The sequence below is a fragment of the Panulirus ornatus genome, chromosome 17 (genome assembly GCF_036320965.1).
Source record: "Panulirus ornatus isolate Po-2019 chromosome 17, ASM3632096v1, whole genome shotgun sequence".
Classification (NCBI taxonomy): Eukaryota; Metazoa; Arthropoda; class Malacostraca; order Decapoda; family Palinuridae; genus Panulirus; species Panulirus ornatus.
This window is the reverse complement of record NC_092240.1, coordinates 35,426,252-35,445,944: the sequence shown is the minus strand read 5'-3', so window position 1 is coordinate 35,445,944 and position 19,693 is coordinate 35,426,252. Positions and strand designations below refer to the sequence as shown.

The window sequence follows — 19,693 nt, the reverse complement described above, 5'->3', positions numbered from 1 at the left end:
TTCTTTCACACACTTTACCAAACTTAGTCACCAACTTCTGCAGTTTTTCACATGAATCAGCCACCAGCACTGTATCATCAGCGAACAACAACTGACTCACTTCCCAAGCTCTCTCATCCACAACAAACTGCATACTTGCCCCTCTTTCCAAAACTCTTGCATTCACCTCCCCAACAACCCCACCCATAAACAAATTAAACAACCATGGAGATATCATACACCCCTGCCACAAACCTGCATTCACTGAGAACCAGTCACTTTCCTCTCTTCCTACACGTACACATGCTTTACATCCTCGATAAAAACTTTTCACTGCTTGTAACAACTTGCCTCTCACACCATATATTCTTAATACTTTCCACAGAGCATCTCTATCAACTCTATCATATGCCTTCTCCAGATCCATAAATGCTACATACAAATCCATTTGCTTTTCTAAGTATTTCTCACATACATTCTTCAAAGCAAACACCTGATCCACACATCCTCTACCACTTCTGAAACCACACTGCTCTTCCCCAATATTTTCAAGTGATAATAAGATATTCAAGTAAATTTTAAGATTTTTGGTCATCGTATCTTTATTTTAGATTATAAGGAGAATAAGTAGATGTTTTGAAAGGAGGTAAATAATATGCATAAGACAAGAGAACAAATGGAACATTGGTGAAAGAGAAAGTGGTAACAGACAGTAATGAAGTGAGGAGATGGCGTGAGCATTTTGAAGGTTTCTTGGATGACTTTTGTGAATAAGTGGCAGATATAGGGTGTTTTGGTGGGAGTTGTGTGTGAAATGAGATGGTCAGGGAGAATGATTTGATTAAGAGAGATGAGGTAATGAAAGCTTTTAAGAAGATGAAATCTGGCAAGGCAGCAGGTTTGGGTGGTATTGAAGTTAAATTTATTAAGAAAGGGGGTGACTGTATTGTTGATTGGTTGGTAAGGATATTCATTGCATGTATGGATCATGGTGAAATGCCTGAGGATTAGCAGAATGCATGCAAGTGCCATTGTACAAAGGCAAAGAAGATAAAGGCGAGTGTTCAAACTACACAGACATAGGTTTGTTGAGTATTCATGGAAAATTGTATGGGAGAGTATTGATTGAGAGGTTAAAGGCATATACAGAGCATCAGACTGGGGAGGAGCAGTGTGGTTTCAGAAGTGGTAGAGAATGTGTGGATCAAGTATTTGCATTGAAGAATTTTTTTTTTTTTTTTTTTTTCGCTGTCTCCCGCGTTTGCGAGGTAGCGCAAGGAAACAGACGAAAGAAATGGCCCAACCCACCCCCATACACATGTATATACATACATCCACACACGCAAATATACATACCTACACAGCTTTCCATGGTTTACCCCAGACGCTTCACATGCCTTGATTCAATCCACTGACAGCACGTCAACCCCGGTATACCACATCGCTCCAATTCACTCTATTCCTTGCCCTCCTTTCACCCTCCTGCATGTTCAGGCCCCGATCACACAAAATCTTTTTCACTCCATCTTTCCACCTCCAATTTGGTCTCCCTCTTCTCCTTGTTCCCTCCACCTCCGACACATATATCCTCTTGGTCAATCTTTCCTCACTCATTCTCTCCATGTGACCAAACCATTTCAAAACACCCTCTTCTGCTCTCTCAACCACGCTCTTTTTATTTCCACACATCTCTCTTACCCTTACGTTACTTACTCGATCAAACCACCTCACACCACACATTGTCCTCAAACATCTCATTTCCAGCACATCCATCCTCCTGCACACAACTCTATCCATAGCCCACGCCTCGCAACCATACAACATTGTTGGAACCACTATTCCTTCAAACATACCCATTTTTGCTTTCCGAGATAATGTTCTCGACTTCCACACATTCTTCAAGGCTCCCAGAATTTTCGCCCCCTCCCCCACCCTATGATCCACTTCCGCTTCCATGTTTCCATCCGCTGCCAGATCCACTCCCAGATATCTAAAACACTTCACTTCCTCCAGTTTTTCTCCATTCAAACTCACCTCCCAATTGACTTGACCCTCAACCCTACTGTACCTAATAACCTTGCTCTTATTCACATTTACTCTTAACTTTCTTCTTTCACACACTTTACCAAACTCAGTCACCAGCTTCTGCAGTTTCTCACATGAATCAGCCACCAGCGCTGTATCATCAGCGAACAGCAACTGACTCACTTCCCAAGCTCTCTCATCCCCAACAGACTTCATCCTTGCCCCTCTTTCCAAAACTCTTGCATTCACCTCCCTAACAACCCCATCCATAAACAAATTAAACAACCATGGAGACATCACACACCCCTGCCGCAAACCAATCACTTTCCTCTCTTCCTACATGTACACATGCCTTACATCCTCGATAAAAACTTTTCACTGCTTCTAACAACTTGCCTCCCACACCATATATTCTTAATACCTTCCACAGAGCATCTCTATCAACTCTATCATTGAAGAATGTGTGTGAGAAATATTTAGAACAGATAGATTTGTTTGTGGCATTTATGGATCTGGAGAAGGCATATGATAGGGTTGACAGAATGCTTTGTGGAAGCTTTTAAGAGTATATGGTGTGGGAGGTAAGCTGCTAGAAACAGTGAAAAGTTTTTATCAAGGATGTAAGGCATGTGTATGAGTAGGAAGAGAAGAGAGTGATTGGTTCCCAGTGAAGGTCAGTCTTCGGCAGGGGTGTGTGATGTCTCCATGGTTGTTTGATTTGTTTATGGATGGGATAGATAGGTAGGTAAATGCAAGAGTTTTGGAGAGAGTGGCAAGTATGCAGTCTGTTGTTGACGAGAGGGACTGGAAAGTGAGTCAGTTGTTGTTTGCAGATGATACAGCACTGGTGGCTGATTCGAGTGAGAAGCTACCAAAGTTGGTGACTGAGTTTGGTAAAGTGTGTGAAAGGAGAAAGTTGAGAGTAAATGTGAATAAGAGCAAGGTTATTAGGTTCAGCAGGGTTGAGGGACAAATTAGTTGGGTTGTAAGTTTGGATGAAAAATTGGAGGAAGTGAAGTTTTTTAGATATCTGGGATTGAACTTAGCTGCAAATGGAACAGTGGAAGCGGAAGTGAGCCACAGGGTAGGGGAAGGAGGGAGGGGGGAAGGATGAAGGTTCTGGGAGTGATGAAGGATGTGTGGAAGGAGAAATGTTATCTTGTAGAGCAAAAATGGGTATGCTTAAAGGAATAGTAGTTTCAACAATTTTATATGGTTGTGAGGCATGGGCTGTAATAGGGTTGTATGGAGGAGGGTGGATGTGTTGAAAATGAAATATTTGAGGACAATATGTGGTGTGAGGTGGTTTGATCGAGCAAGTAATGAAAAGGTAAGAGAGATGTGTGGAAATAAGAAATGTGGTTGAGAGAGCAGAAGAGGGTGTGTTGGAATAGTTTGGACATATGGAGAGAATGAGTGAGGAAAGGTTGACAAAGAGGGTGTATTTGTCAAAAGAGGAGGAAGCAAGGAGAAGTGGGAGACCAAATTGGATGTGGAAGGATGGAGTAAAAGAGATTTTGAATGAATGGAGCCTGAAAATACAGGAGGATGAGAGGTGAGGTGGTGCCATGAAACAGACAAAGAATGGCCCAACCACTCGTATACACACATATATACGTAAACGCCCATACACACACATATACATACGTTTACATATCATCGTTTATTTATTCATTTTGCTTTATCGCTGTCTCCTGCGTTAGCGAGGTAGTGCAAGGAAACAGACGAAAGAATGGCCCAACCCACCCACATTCACTTGTATATACATACACATCCACACACGCAAATATACGTACCTATACATTTCAACGTATACATATATACAAACACACAGACATATACATATATACACATGTACATAATTCATACTGTCTGCCTTTATTCATTCCCATCGCTACCCCGCCACACATGAAATAATAACCCCCTCCCCCCTCATGTGCTCGAGGTAGCACTAGGAAAAAACAACAAAGGCCACTTTCGTTCACACTCAGTCTCTAGCTGTCATGTAATAATGCACCAAAACCACAGCTCCCTTTCCACATCCAGGCCCCACACAACTTTACATGGTTTGCCCCAGACACTTCACATGCTCTGGCTCAATCCATTGACAGCACATCGACCCCGGTATACCACATCGTTCCAATTCACTCTCTTCCTTGCACGCTTTTCACCCTCCTGCATGTTCAGGCCCTGATCACTCAAAATCTTTTTCACTCCATCTTTCCACCTCCAATTTGGTCTCCCACTTCCCCTCGTTCCCTCCACCTCTGACACATGTATCCTCTTGGTCAATCTTTCCTCACTCATTCTCTCCATGTGCTCAAACCATTTCAAAACACCCTCTTCTGCTCTCTCAACCACACTCTTTTTCTTATCACACATCTCTCTTACCCTATTATTACTCACTCGATCAAACCACCTCACACCACTATTGTCCTCAAACATCTCATTTCTTGCACATCCACCCTCCTCCGCACAACTCTATCCATAACCCATGCCTCGCAACCGTATAACATTGTTGGAACCACTATTCCTTCAAACATACCCATTTTTGCTTTCCGAGATAATGTTCTTGACTTCCACACATTCTTCAACGCTCCCAAAACTTTTGCTCCCTCCCCCACCCTATGATTCACTTCCGCTTCCATGTTTCCATCCGCTGCCAAATCCAGTCCCAGATATCTAAAACACTGCACTTCCTCCAGTTTTTCTTCATTCAAACTTACCTCCAAATTGACTTGTCCCTCAACCCTGCTATACCTAATAACCTTGCTCCTATTCACATTTACTCTCAGCTTTCTTCTTTCACATACTTTACCAAACTCAGTCACCAGCTTCTGCAGTTTCTCACACGAATCAGTCACCAGCGCTGTATCATCTGTGAACAACAACTGACTCACTTCCCAAGCTCTTTCATCCACAACAGACTGCATACTTGCCCCTCTTTCCAAAACTTTTGCATTCACCTCCCTAACAACCCCATCCATAAACAAATTAAACAACCATGGAGACATTACACACCCCTGCCGCAGACCAATATTTACTGAGAACCAATCACTTTCCTCTCTTCCTGCACATACAAATGCCTTACATCCTCGATAAAAACTTTTCACTGCTTCTAACAACTTGCCTCCCACACCATATATTCTTGATACTTTCCACAGAGCATCTCTGTCAACTCTATTTTATTCCTTCTCCAGATCTGTAAATGCTACAAACAAATCCATATGTTTTCTAAGTATTTCTCACATACATTCTTCAAAGCAGACACCTGATCCACACATCCTCTACCACTTGTGAAATTACACTGCTCTTCCCCAATCTGATGCTCTGTACATGCCTTCACCCTCTTAATCAATACCCTCCCATATAATTTACCAGGAACACTCAACAAACTTATACCTCTGTAATTTGAGCACTCACTCTTATCCCCTTTGCCTTTGTACAATGGCACTATGCAAGCATTCCACCAATCCTCAGGCACCTCACCATGAGTCATACATACATTGAATAACCTTACCAACCAGTCAACAATACAGTCACCCCCTTTTTTTAATGAATTTCACTGCACTACCATCCAAACCCGCTGCCTTGCCGGCTTTCATCTTCCGTAAAGATTTTACTACCTCTTCTGTGTTTACCAAATCATTTTCCCTAACCCTCTCACTTTGCACACCACCTCGACCAAAACATCCTATATCTGCCACTCTATCATCAAACACATTCAACAAACCCTCAAAATAGTCACTTTATCTCCATCTCACATTACCACTACTTGTTATCATCCCCCCCCAAAAAAAAATAGCCCCTTCACTGAAGTTCCCATTTGTTCTCATGTCGTACGCACTTTATTTACCTCCTTCCAAAGCATCATTTTATTCTCCCTAAAATTTAATGACTCTCACCCCAACTCTCATTTGCCCTCTTTTTCACCTCTTGCACCTTCCTCTTGACCTCCTGCCTCTTTCTTTTATACATCTCCCACTCATTTGCATTATTTCCCTGCAAAAATCATCCAAATGCCTGTCTCTTCTCTTTCACTAATAATCTTACTTCTTCATCTCACCACTCACTACCCTTTCTAATTTGCCCTCCTCCCACGCTTCTCATGCCACAAGCATCTTGTGCCCAAGCCATCACTGCTTCCCTAAATACATCCCATTCCTCCCCCACTCCCCTTATGTCCTTTGTTCTCACCTTTTTCCATTCTCTACTCAGTCTCTCCTGGTACTTCCTCACACAAGTCTCCTTCCCAAGCTCACTTACTCTCACCACTCTTTTCACCCCAACATTCTCTCTTCTTTTCTGAAAACCTCTAGAAATCTTCACCTTCACCTCCACAAGGTAATGATCAGACATCCCTCCAGTTGCACCTCTCAGCACATTAACATCCATAAGTCTCTCTTCACGCGCCTATCAATTAACACATAATCCAGTAACGCTCTCTGGCCATCTCTCTTACTTACATACGTATACTTATGCATATCTCTCTTTTTAAACCAGGTATTCCCAATCACCAACCCTTTTTCAGCACATTAATCTACAAGCTCTTCACCATTTCCATTTACAACACTGAACACCCCATGTACACCAATTATTCCCTCAACTGCCACATTACTCACCTTTGCATTCAAATCAACCATCACTATAACCCGGTTTTGTGCATCAAAACCACAAACACACTCACTCAGCTGCTCCCAAAACACTTGCCTCTCATGATCTTTCTTCTCATGCCCAGGTGCATATGCACCAACAATCACCCATCTCTCTCCATCCACTTTCAGTTTTACCCATATCAGTCTAGAGTTTACTTTCTTACACTCTATCACACTCCCACCACTCCTGTTTCAGGAGTAGTGCTACTCCTTCCCTTGCTCTTGTCCTCTCACTAACCCCTGACTTTTCTTCTAAGACATTCCCAAACCACTCTTCATCTTTACCCTTGAGCTTCGTTTCACTCAGAGCTAAAACATCCAGGTTCCTCTCCTCAAACATACTACCTATCCCTCCTTTTTTCTCATCTTGGATCTTGGTTACATCCACACACATTTAGACACCCCAATCTGAGCCTTCGAGGGGGATGAGCACTCCCTACGTGACTCCTTCTTCTGTTTCCCCTTTTAGAAAGTTGAAATACAAGGAGGGGAGGATTTCCAGCCCCCTGCACCCATCCCCTTTAGTCGCCTTGTACAACACGTGAGGAATGCGTGTGAAGTATTCTTTCTCCCCTATCCTCAGGGATAGGGATCAGTCCATGCCATCATATGCATATATATTCACGGGGACATATACATGTATACACATGTACATATTCATGCTTGCCATCATCCATTCCTTTCGCTTCCCCGCCATGCAGGAAGTAGTGTCCCCCCTCCCTTTAGTGAGGTAGCGCGAGGAAAGGACAAAAAAGTCTACATTCATTCACACTTGGTCTCTAGCTGTCGTATGTAATGCAACAAAACCACAGCACCCTATCCACATCCAGGCCCCACATGCCTTTACATGGTTTTCCTTACTCATTCCATACCCTGGATCAGTCCATTGACAGCACATCAACCCCGGTATACCACATCATTCCAATTCACTCTATTCTTTGCATGCCTTTCACCCTCCTGTATGTTCAGGCCTCAATAGTTCAGTCTTTTTCACTCCATCCTTCCACCTCCGATTTGGTCTCCCACTTTTCCTTGTTCCCTTCACCTCTAACACATATATCCTCTTTGTCAGTCTTCACTTATTCTCTCCGTATGTCCAAACCATTTCAACACACCCTCCTCTGCTCTCTCAACCAACCTCTTTTTATTACCACACATCTCTCTTACCGTTTCATTACTTACTCGATCGAAGCACCTCACACCACATATTGTCCTCAAACATTTCATTTCAAACACATCCACCCTCCTCCGTACAACCCTATATATATAGCCCATGCCTTGCAACCATATATATCATAGTTAGAATCACTATTCCTTCAAACAAACCCATTTTTGCTCTCCACAATAACGTTCTCTCCTTCCACACATTCTTCATCATTCCCAGAACCTTTGCCCCCTCCTCCACCCTGTGACTCACTTCTGTTTCTATGGTTCCATCCTCTGCTAAGCCCACTCCCAGATATCTAATGCACTTCACTTCCTTCAATTTTTCTCCATTCAAACTTACCTCCCAGTTTACTTGACCCTCAACCCTACTGAACTTAATAACCTTGCTCTTATTCACATTTGCTCTTAACTTTCTCCTTTCACATACTTTGCCAAACTCAGTCACCAACCTCTGCTGTTTCTCACCTGAATCAGCCACCAGAGCTGTATCATCAGCGAACGACAACTGACTCACTTCCCAGGCCCTCTCATCCCCAACAGACTGCATACTTGCCCCTCTCTCCAAAACTCTTACATTTACCTCCCTAACCACCACATCCATAAACAAATTAAACAAACATGGGGACATCACACACCCCTGCCGCAAATTGACATTCACTGGGAACCAATCACTCTCCTCTCCTCCTCGTGTGCATGCCTTACATCCTTGGTAAAAACTTTTCACTGATTCTAGCAACTTACCTCCCACACCATATACTCAAAAAATCTTCCACAAAGCATCTTTATCAGCTGTATCAGATGCCTTCTCCAGATCCATAAATGCTACATACAAATCCATCTGTTTTTCTAAATATCACATACATTCTTCAAAACAAACACCTGATCCACACATCCTCTACCACTTATGAAACCACACTGCTCTTCCCCAGTCTGATGCTCTGTAAATGCCTTTACCCTCTCAATCAATACCCTCCCATATAACCTCCTAGGAATACTCAACAAACTTATGACTCTATAGTTTGAACACTCACATTTATCCCCTTTGCCTTTGTGCAGTGGCACTATGCATGCATTCTGCTAATCCTCAGGCACCTTACCATGATTCATGCAGACATTGAATATCCTTATCAACCCATCAACAACACAATGCAGTACCATCCAAACCCGCCACCTTGCCGGCTTTCATCTTTCGCAAAGCTTTCGCTGCCTCTTCTCTGTTTACCAAACCATTCTTCCTGACCCTCTCACTTCACACACCACCCTGATTAAAACACCCTATATCTGCCACTCTGTCATCTAACACATTCAACAAACCTTCGAAATACTCACTCCATCTCCTCACCTTGTTACTACTTGTTATTACCTCCCCATTTGCCCCTTTTACTTATGTTCCCATTTGTTATCTTGTCTTACACACGTTATTTACCTCCTTCCAAATCATCTTTTTATTCTCCCTAAAATTTAATGATACTCTTTCACTCCAACTCTCATTTGCCAACTTTTTCACCTCTTGCACTTTTCTCTTGACCTCCTGTCACTTTCTTTTATACATCTTCCAGTCATTTGCACTACTTCCCTGCAAGTATCGTCTAAACGCCACTCTCTTCTCTGTCACTAACAACCTTATTTCTTCATCCCTCCAATCACTACTCTTTCTAATCTGCCCACCTCCCACCTTTCTCATGCCACCTATACCTTTTGTGCAAGCCATTACTGCTTCCCTTAATACATCCAATTCCTCACCCATTTTTTGTACATATTCATCATTGCCTGCATTATCATTTAGCATCAAGAACAGAGGAGGGAGCCTTAGAGGGGAAAATTCTCATTTAGCCCCCATTTCTGTTCCTTATTTTGGTTAAGTTAAAACTGGAGGGGAGAATTTCCAGCTCCCTGCTTCCATTCCTTTTAGCTGTCTTCTACAATATGCAAGGAATACGTGGGAAGTATTCATTCTCCCCTATCCCCAGGGATAATATTTATTGATATGTATTTATGTTGTATATTTTTACACATTTCTGTTCAGGTCCCATCAGGCTCTTACCTAATACGTGAATTAAGCAGTTAACTTCTTATACATGAATTAAGCAGTTAACTTCTTATTCAGATAAATATTGGAGAGAATAGCTTTGAATTTGTTCTTAAACTGTGATTGGTTCAAAACATATATAATCATAAGATCAGTAAATAGTATGGTAGATTATTCTTTCAAATATTCCTTCACAGTTTTCTTTGGTATTTTCTTAATGTTTAATACTTCATGTATTTGTATATACATTCATATAGCAAATTGCAGCATTACTTATTTTCTTGTAGCTAATTTGTTCATGTTTTTTCATGAATCTGCAGCTGTGCACTAGTTTCACTGAATATTTAAATTCCAAGTATAATTTTTCCATAGTTTTATCCATGTGTGTAACAACTGTGCATGCATGGAATAAGCTAAGGAAAATAATACCATAGCACAGTGCTTCTTTCTTTTGATTTTGATGTTCCACCAACATAGCCAGCAATCCCCCCAACCCACTCACTTTTTGGTATGATCTTGGCTGAGGTTGAGCTTTATTTTGTCTATTATTTCTTGATTCACTGTGAGTAGAGAAGGGTCTCATACAACAAGCACCAAATGCAAATGGGCATGTGATAGGCTTTGTTTCTCATGATTCATTGTGATGCCTACAATATGAAATGCACATTACCCATAATGTTTTTGCTTAACCGTTCTAGTGCAGACTATACTCATGCATAATACGTTTTTGTTATTAGGAAATTAATCTTCTGTTCTTTGTGTTTAGGCATATGGTTGAATTGACAAGAAAATATTGTGATATGAATTAAGATTATATGGTTGTAGAGGATAAGTACCTGTGTCATTAATTATGAGTATTTGGTTTCAGATGATGGGTATCTTGAGTCATTCATTGGCTTCTTTATTGATATTAAAGGAGGCGTTACGTATAGACATTTTGTGAGTGAATGGTAAAGATTTGAAGAGCAAAACAAGGAAGTGTTACAGTGCTGTAATCTTCATTGCTTGAAACTTTATTTTTTTCTGTCTATAGGATTCCTGCAGTACTACTGAAAAAAAATCATATTGGGGCATTGAACAAAAAATATATATTTTACATAACTTGCGTATTCTCTGCTTACTGATGATAGTAGCCTTAAGTGAAAATAAGTCTTCTGCACATTAGCGTTTAGATATGCAAAGTAATGTAATTCTTAGGGACAATATGTTTATATCATCCTGATTTGAATTTGACTGATGATGTATATTGCACATACAGACTGGGAAATATTTTTGTTTTTGTAGTTTCCTTATATTGTTGACATATTAGAAATATACGTAGTTTGCTTACATTAACCAAAGAATACAGTATTAAGTGTTAGTACTGTAATTTTCTCTATGTATTTATCAATAGATTTTCTTTAACAGGCAATACAAGATTTGCAACCCAGAAAACCCTGAGTGTTCATCAGCGATCACATCATGGGTTTGAACGATGCATTTATTGCTGTCCAATCTGCAAGAGCACCTTTCTAAGCATGTGGGCTGTTGTCAAGCACCTTCAGCGATGTATGTATCTTATATTCTGATGTACAGTATTTGTAAGTGAAGCTAGTATATTGTATCAGTGTAAATTGTGTGCATGTGTTTATATGTATATGTCTGTGTGTGTATATATGTGTATATATATGTGTACATTGAGATGTATGGGTATGTATATTTGCATGTGGGGATGTGTATGTATATACATGTGTATGGGGGTGGGTTGGGCCATTTCTTTCGTCTGTTTCCTTGTGCTACCTCGCAAACACGGGAGACAGCGACAAAGCAAAATAAAAAAAAAATATATACACATGTACGTGTTTATATATATATGTATATGTCTGTGTATGTATATGTATGTATACGTTGAAATGTATAGGTATGTATATATGTGTGTGGGCAGCAAGTATGGACATGTATATGTGTATATATGTATATGTCTGTGTATGTATATGTATGTATACGTTGAAATGTATATGTATGTATATGTGAATGTGTGGGCATCTATGTATATACATGTGTATGTGGGAGGGTTGGGCCATTCTTTTGTCAGTTTCCTTGCATTACATCACTAACACGGGAGACAGAGATTAAGCATAAAAAAAATATATGTATTATATGGGAGGGTATTAATTGAGAGGGTGAAGGCATGTACGGAGCATCAGATTGGGGAAGTGCAGTGTGGTTTCAGGAGTGGTAGAGGATGTGTGGATCAGGTGTTTGCTTTGAAGAATGTATGTGAGAAATACTTAGAAAAGCAAATGGATTTGTATGTAGCATTTATGGATCTGGAGAAGGCATATGATAGAGTTGATAGAGATGCTCTGTGGAAGGTACTAAGAATATATGGTGTGGGAGGCAAGTTGTTAGAAGCAATGAAAAGTTTTCATCGAGGATGTAAGGCATGTGTACGTGTAGGAAGAGAGGAAAGTGATTGGTTCTCAGTGAATGTAGGTTTGCGGCAGGGGTGTGTGATGTCTCCATGGTTGTTTAATTTGTTTATGGATGGGGTTGTTAGGGAGGTGAATGCAAGAGTTTTGGAAAGAGGGGCAAGTATGAAGTCTGCTGTGGATGAGAGAGCTTGGGAAGTGAGTCAGTTGTTGTTTGCTGATGATACAGCGCTGGTGGCTGATTCATGTGAGAAACTGCAGAAGTTGGTGACTGAGTTTGGTAAAGTGTGTGAAAGAAGAAAATTAAGAGTAAATGTGAATAAGAGCAAGGTTATTAGGTACAGTAGGGTTGAGGGTCAAGTCAATTGGGAGGTAAGTTTGAATGGAGAAAAACTGGAGGAAGTAAAGTGTTTTAGATATCTGGGAGTGGATCTGGCAGCGGATGGAACCATGGAAGCGGAAGTGAATCATAGGGTGGGGGAGGGGGCGAAAATCCTGGGAGCCTTGAAGAATGTGTGGAAGTCGAGAACATAATCTCGGAAAGCAAAAATGGGTGTGTTTGAAGGAATAGTGGCTCCAACAATGTTGTATGGTTGCGAGGCATGGGCTATGGATAGATTTGTGCGCAGGAGGGTGGATGTGCTGGAAATGAGATGTTGAGGACAATATGTGGTGTGAGGTGGTTTGATCGAGTAAGTAATGTAAGGGTAAGAGAGATGTGTGGAAATAAAAAGAGCATGGTTGAGAGAGCAGAAGAGGATGTTTTGAAATGGTTTGGGCACATGGAGAGAATGAGTGAGGAAAGATTGACCAAGAGGATATATGTGTCAGAGGTGGAGGGAATGAGGAGAAGTGGGAGACCAAATTGGAGGTGGAAAGATGGAGTGAAAAAGATTTTGTGTGATCGGGGCCTGAACATGCAGGAGGGTGAAAGGCGGGCAAGGAATAGAGTGAATTGGATCGATGTGGTATATCGGGGTTGACGTGCTGTCAGTGGATTGAATCAGGGCATGTGAAGCGTCTGGGGTAAACCTTGGAAAGTTGTGTGGGGCCTGGATGTGGAAAGGGAGCTGTGGTTTCGGGCATTATTGCATAACAGCTAGAGACTGAGTGTGAACAAATGGGGCCTTTGTTGTCTTTTCCTAGTGCTACCTCGCACACATGAGGGGGGAAGGGGGATGGTATTCCATGTGTGGCGAGGTGGCGATGGGAATGAATAAGGGCAGACAGTGTGAATTGTGTGCATGGGTATATATGTATGTGTCTGTGTGTGTATATATATGTGTACATTGAGATGTATAGGTATGTATATTTGCATGTGTGGACGTGTATGTATATACATTGTGTATGGGGGAGGGTTGGGCCATTTCTTTCGTCTGTTTCTTTGCGCTACCTCGCAAACGCGGGAGACAGCGACAAAACAAAATAATAAATAAATAGCATATACATTTCAACGTATACATACATATACATACACAGACATAATACATATATACACATATACATGTCCATACTTGCTGCCTCCATCCATTCCCGTCGCCACCCTGCAACATGCGAAATAGCATCCCCATATCCAGTGAAGCAACACCAGGAACAGATGAAAAAGGCCACAGTCATTCACACTCAGTCTCTAGCTGTCATGTGTAATGCACAGAAACCAGAGCTTTCTTTCCATATCCAGGCCCCACTGACCTTTCCATGGTTTACCCTAGACACTTCACATGCCCTGGTTCAATCCATTGACAGCACATCGATCCCGGTATACCACGTCATTCCAATTCACTCTTACTTGCACGCCTTTCACCCTCATGTATGTTCAGGCCCTGATCACTCATAATCTTTTTCACTTCATCCTTCCACCTCCAATTTGGTCTCCAGCTTCTCCTTTTTCCACCTGTGGCACATATATCCTCTTTCTCAATCTCTCCTCTCTCATTCTCTCCATGTGTGCAAACCATTTCAACACACCCTCTTCTCTCTCAACCACACTCTTTTTATTACCACATATCTCTCTTAACTTTTCATTACTTACTCGATCAAACCACCTCACACCACATATTGTCCTCACTTATCTCATTTCCAACACATCCACCCTCCTCCACACAACCCTATCTATAACCCATGCCTCGCAACCATACATTGTTGGAACCAGTATTCCTTTAAACATACCTTTTTTTTTTTTTCTCTGAGACAATGTTCTTGCCTTCCACACATTCTTCAACGCTCCCAGAACCTTCGCCCCTTCCCCCACCCAGTGACTTATTTTTGCTTCCATGGTTCCACCGCTGCTAAGTCCACTCCCAGATATCTTAAATACTTCACTTCCTCCATTTTTTCTCCATTCAAACTTACCTCCCAATTAACTTGTCCTTCAACCCTACTGAACCTAATAACCTTGCTCTCATTTACATTTACTCTCCACTTTCTTCTATCACTTACTTTACCAAACTCAGTCACTAACTTATGCAGTTTCTCACCCGAATCAGCCACCAACACTGTATCAGTGAACAACTGACTCATTTCCCAAGCCCTCTCATCCAGAACAGACTACATACTTGCCCCTCTCTCCAAAACTCTTGCATTCACCTCCCTAACCACCCTATCCATGAACAAATTAAACAACCATGGAGACATCATGCACCCCTGCCTCAAACTGACATTCACTGGGAACCAATCACTTTCCTCTCTTCCTACTAGTACACATGCCTTACTTCCTTTGTAAAAACATTTCACTGCTTGTAGCAACTTACCTCCCATGTCATATACTCTAAAACCTTCCACAAAGTATCTCTATCCACCCTATCATATGCCTTCTCCAGATCCATAAATGCTACATACAGATCCATCTGTTTTTCTAGGTATTTCTCATGTACATTCCTCAAAGTGTACACCTGATCCACACATCCTCTACCACTTCTGAAACCACACTGCTCTTCCCTAATCTGATGCTCTGTAAATGCCTTTACCCTCTCAGTCAATACCCTTCCATATACCTTCCCAGGAATACTCAACAAACTTATGCCTGTGTAATTTGAACACTCACTTGAATCCCCTTTGTCTTTGTGCAGTGGCACTATGCATGCATTCCACCAATCCTCAGGCACTTCACCATGATCCATACATACATTGAATATCCCTACCAACCAATCAACACAGTCACCCCCCTTTTTAATGGATTCTGCTGCAACCCCTTCCAAACCCGCAACCTTGCCGGCTTTCATCTTATGCAGAGCTTTCACTACCTCTTCTCTCTTCACCAAACCATTTCCCTGACCCTCTCACTTCGCACACCACCCCAACCAAAACACCCTATATCTGCCATTCTGTCATCAAACACACTCAACAAATCTTCAAAATATTCACTCCATTTCCTCACATCATCACTACTTGTTATTACCTCCCCATTTGCCCCCTTCACCGATGTTCCCATTTGTTCTCTTGTCTCATGCACTTTATTTACCTCCTTCCAAAACATCTTTTTATTCTCCATAAGATTTAATGATACTCTCTCTCACCCCAATTCTCATTTGCCCTCTTTTTCACCTCTTGCACCTTTCTCTTGACCTCCTGCCACTTTCTTTTATACATCTCCCAGTCATTTGCTGTGCTTCCCTGCCAAAATTGTCCAAAAGCCTCTCTCTTCTTTCACTAACGATCTTACTTCATCATCTTACCCTTTCCAATCTGCCCATCTCCCACCTTTCTCCTGCTACATGCATCTGTTGCGCAAGCCATCACTGCTTCCCTAAATACATCCCATTCCTCCTCCACTCTCCTTATTTCATTTGCTTTCACCTTTTGCCATTCTGAACTCAATCTCTCCTGGTACTTTCTCACACATGTCTCCTTTCCAAGCTCACTTACTCTTACCACTCTCTTCTCCCCAACATTCTCTCTTCTTCTTTGAAAACCTCTACATATCTTCACCTTCGCCTCCACAAGATAGTGATCAGACATTCCTCCAGCTGCCCTTCTCAGCACATCAACATTCAAAAGTCTCTCGTTCATACACCTATCAATTAACATGTAATACAGTAATGCCCTCTGGCCATCCCTCCTACTCACATACGTATACTTATGTATATCTTTTTTTGAACCAGGTATTCCCAATCACCAGTCCTTTTTCAGCACACAAATCCACAAGCTCTTCACCATTTCCATTTACAACACTGAACACCCCATTTACACCAATTATACCCTCAACTGCCACATTACTCACCTGTGCATTCACTATAACCTGGTCTTGTGCATCAAAGCTGCTGACACTCAGTCAGCTGCCCCCAAAACACTTGCCTCTCATGATCTTTCTTCTTATGACCAGGTACATAGGCACCAATAATCACCCATCTCTCTCCTTCCACCTTCAGTTTTAATCATATCAATCTAGAGTTTACTTTCTTACACTCTATCTCATATTCCCAGAACTCCTGCTTCAGGAGTGCTACTCCTTCCTTTGCATCCACATACATTTAGACACTGCAGTCTGAGCCTTCAAGGAGGATGAGCACTCCCCACACGACTCCTTCTGTTTCCCCTTTTAGAAATATAAATACAAGGAGGGGGGGTTCCAGCCCCCCCGCTTCCACCCCCTTTAGTCACCTTCTATGACTCGTGGGGAATATGTGGAAAGTATTCTTTCTCCCCAATCCCCAGGGACAGGGGAGAAATGCCCATACATGCACATATACATACATATACATATATTTATATTCATTTATTTTACTTTGTCGCTGTCTCCCATGTTAGCGAGGTAGCACAAGGAAACAGATGAAAGAATGGCCCAACCCACCCACATACACATGTATATATATACACGTCCACACATGCAAATATACATACCTATACATCTCAATGTATACATGTATATATACAAACACAAACATATACATATGTACACATGTACATAATTCATACTGTCTGCCTTTATTCATTCCCATTGCCATTCTGCCACACATGAAATAACAACCCCCTCCCCCCGCATGTGTGCGAGAGCAGTAGGAAAAGGCAACACAGGCCACATTCGTTCACACTTAGTCTCTAGCTGTCATGTATAATGCACCAAAACCACAGCTTGCTTTCCACATCCAAGCCCCACAGAACTTTCCATGGTTTACCCCAGACGCTTCGCATGCCCTGGTTCAATCCATTGACAGCATGTCGATCCCGGTATACCACATCATTCCAATTTACTCTATTCCTTGCACGCCTTTCACACTCCTGCATGTTCAGGCCCCGATTACTCAAAATCTTTTTCACTCCATCTTCCCACCTCCAATTTGGTCTCCCACTTCTCCTCGCTCCCTCCACCTCTGACATATATCCTCTTGGTCAATCTTTCCTCACTCATTCTCTCCATGTGACCAAACCATTTCAAAACACCCTCTTCTGCTCTCTCAACCACACTCTTTTTATTACCACACATCTCTCTTACCCTTCTCTTACCCTTTCATTACTTACTCGATCAAACCACCTCACCACATATTGTCGTCAAATATTACTTACTCGATCAAACCACCTCACATCACATATTGTCCTCAAACATCTCACTTCCAGCACATCCACCCTCCTCCGCACAACTCTATCCATAGCCCATGCCTCGCAACCATATAACATTGTTGGAACCACTATTCCTTCAGACATACCCATTTTTCCTTTCCGAGATAATGTTCTCGACTTCCACACATTCTTCAACGCTCCCAGAACTTTAGCCCCCTCCCCCACCCTATGATTCACTTCCGCTTCCATGGCTCCATCCGCTGCCAAATCCACTCCCAGATATCTAAAACACTTCACTTCCTCCAGTTTTTCTCCATTCAAACTTACCTCCCAGTTGACTTGGCCCTCAACCCTACTGTACCTAATAACCTTGCCCTTATTCACATTTACTCTCAGCTTTCTTTCACACACTTTACCAAACTCAGTCACCAGCTTCTGCAGTTTCTCACATGAATCAGCCACCAGTGCTGTATCATCTGCAAACAACAACTGACTCACTTCCCAAGCTCTCTCATCCACAACTGTCTGCATACTTGCCCCTCTTTCCAAAACTCTTGCATTCACCTCCCTAACAACCCCATCCATAAACAAATTAAACAACCATTGAGACGTCACACACCCGTGCCGCAAACCAACATTCACTGAGAACCAGTCACTTTCCTCTCTTCCTACACGTACACATGCCTTACATCCTCGATAAAAACTTTTCACTGCTTCTAACAACTTGCCTCCCACACCATATATTCTTAATACCTTCCATATAGCATATCTATCAACTCTATCATATGCCTTCTCCAGATCCTTAAATGCTACATACAAATCCATTTGCTTTTCTAAGTATTTCTCACATACATTCTTCAAAGGAAATGCCTGATCCACACATCCTCTACCACTTCTGAAACCACACTGCTCTTCCCCAATCTGATGCTCTGTACCTGCCTTCACCCTCTCAATTAATACGCTCCCATATAATTTCCCAGGAATACTCAACAAACGTATACCTCTGTAATTTGAGCACTCACTTTTATCCCCTTTGCCTTTGTACAATGACACTATGCAAGCATTCCACCAATCCTCAGGCACCTCACCATGAGTCATACATACATTAAATAACCTTACCAACTAGTCAACAATAGAGTCACCCCTTTTTTAATAACTTCCACTGTAATGCCATCCAAACCCGCTGCCTTGCCGGCTTTCATCTTCCGCAAAGTTTTTACTACCTCTTCTCTGTTTACCATATCATTTTCCCTAACCCTCTCACTTTGCTCACCACCTCGACCAAAACACCCTATATCTGCCACTCTATCATCAAACACATTCAACAAACCTTCAAAATACTCACTCCGTCTCCTCACATCACCACTACTTGTTATCACCTCCCCATTAGCCCCCATCACTGATGTTCCCATTTGTTCCCTTGTCTTACACACTTTATTTACTTCCTTCCTTTACATCTTTTTATTCTCCCTAAAATTCAATGATACTATCTCACCCCAACTCTCATTTGCCCTCTTTTTCACTTCTTGCACCTTTCCCTTGACATCCTGCCTCTTTCTTTTATACATCTCCCAGTCATTTGCATTATTTCCCTGCAAAAATTGTCCAAATGCCTCTCTCTTCTCTTTCACTAATAATCTAACTTCTTCATCCCACCACTCACTACCCTTTCTAATCTGCCCACCTCCCATGCTTCTCATGCCACAAGCATCTTTTGCGCAAGCCATCACTGATTCCCTAAATATATCCCATTCCTCGCCCACTCCCCTTACGTCCTTTGTCCTAACCTTTTTCCATTTTGTCTTCAGTCTCTCCTGGTACTTCCTCACACAAGTCTTCTTCCCAGGGTCTCTTACTCTCACCACTCTCTTCACCTCAACATTGTCTCATCTTTTCTGAAAACCTTTACAAATCTTCACCTTCGCCTCCAC

General features: G+C 41.9%; 1 protein-coding gene across 2 annotated transcripts in view; it reads left to right on the top strand.

Moving 5' to 3' along the window:
* The window catches only part of LOC139754679 (uncharacterized), a 327,464-nt gene that overhangs the window by 173,685 nt on the left and 134,086 nt on the right, over positions 1-19,693 (top strand). For both annotated transcript variants that reach the window (XM_071672228.1, XM_071672229.1), the window contains one exon: positions 11,263-11,403. In XM_071672228.1, the coding sequence (XP_071528329.1) occupies positions 11,263-11,403 (141 nt within the window). The remainder of the gene's footprint in view (positions 1-11,262; positions 11,404-19,693) is intronic.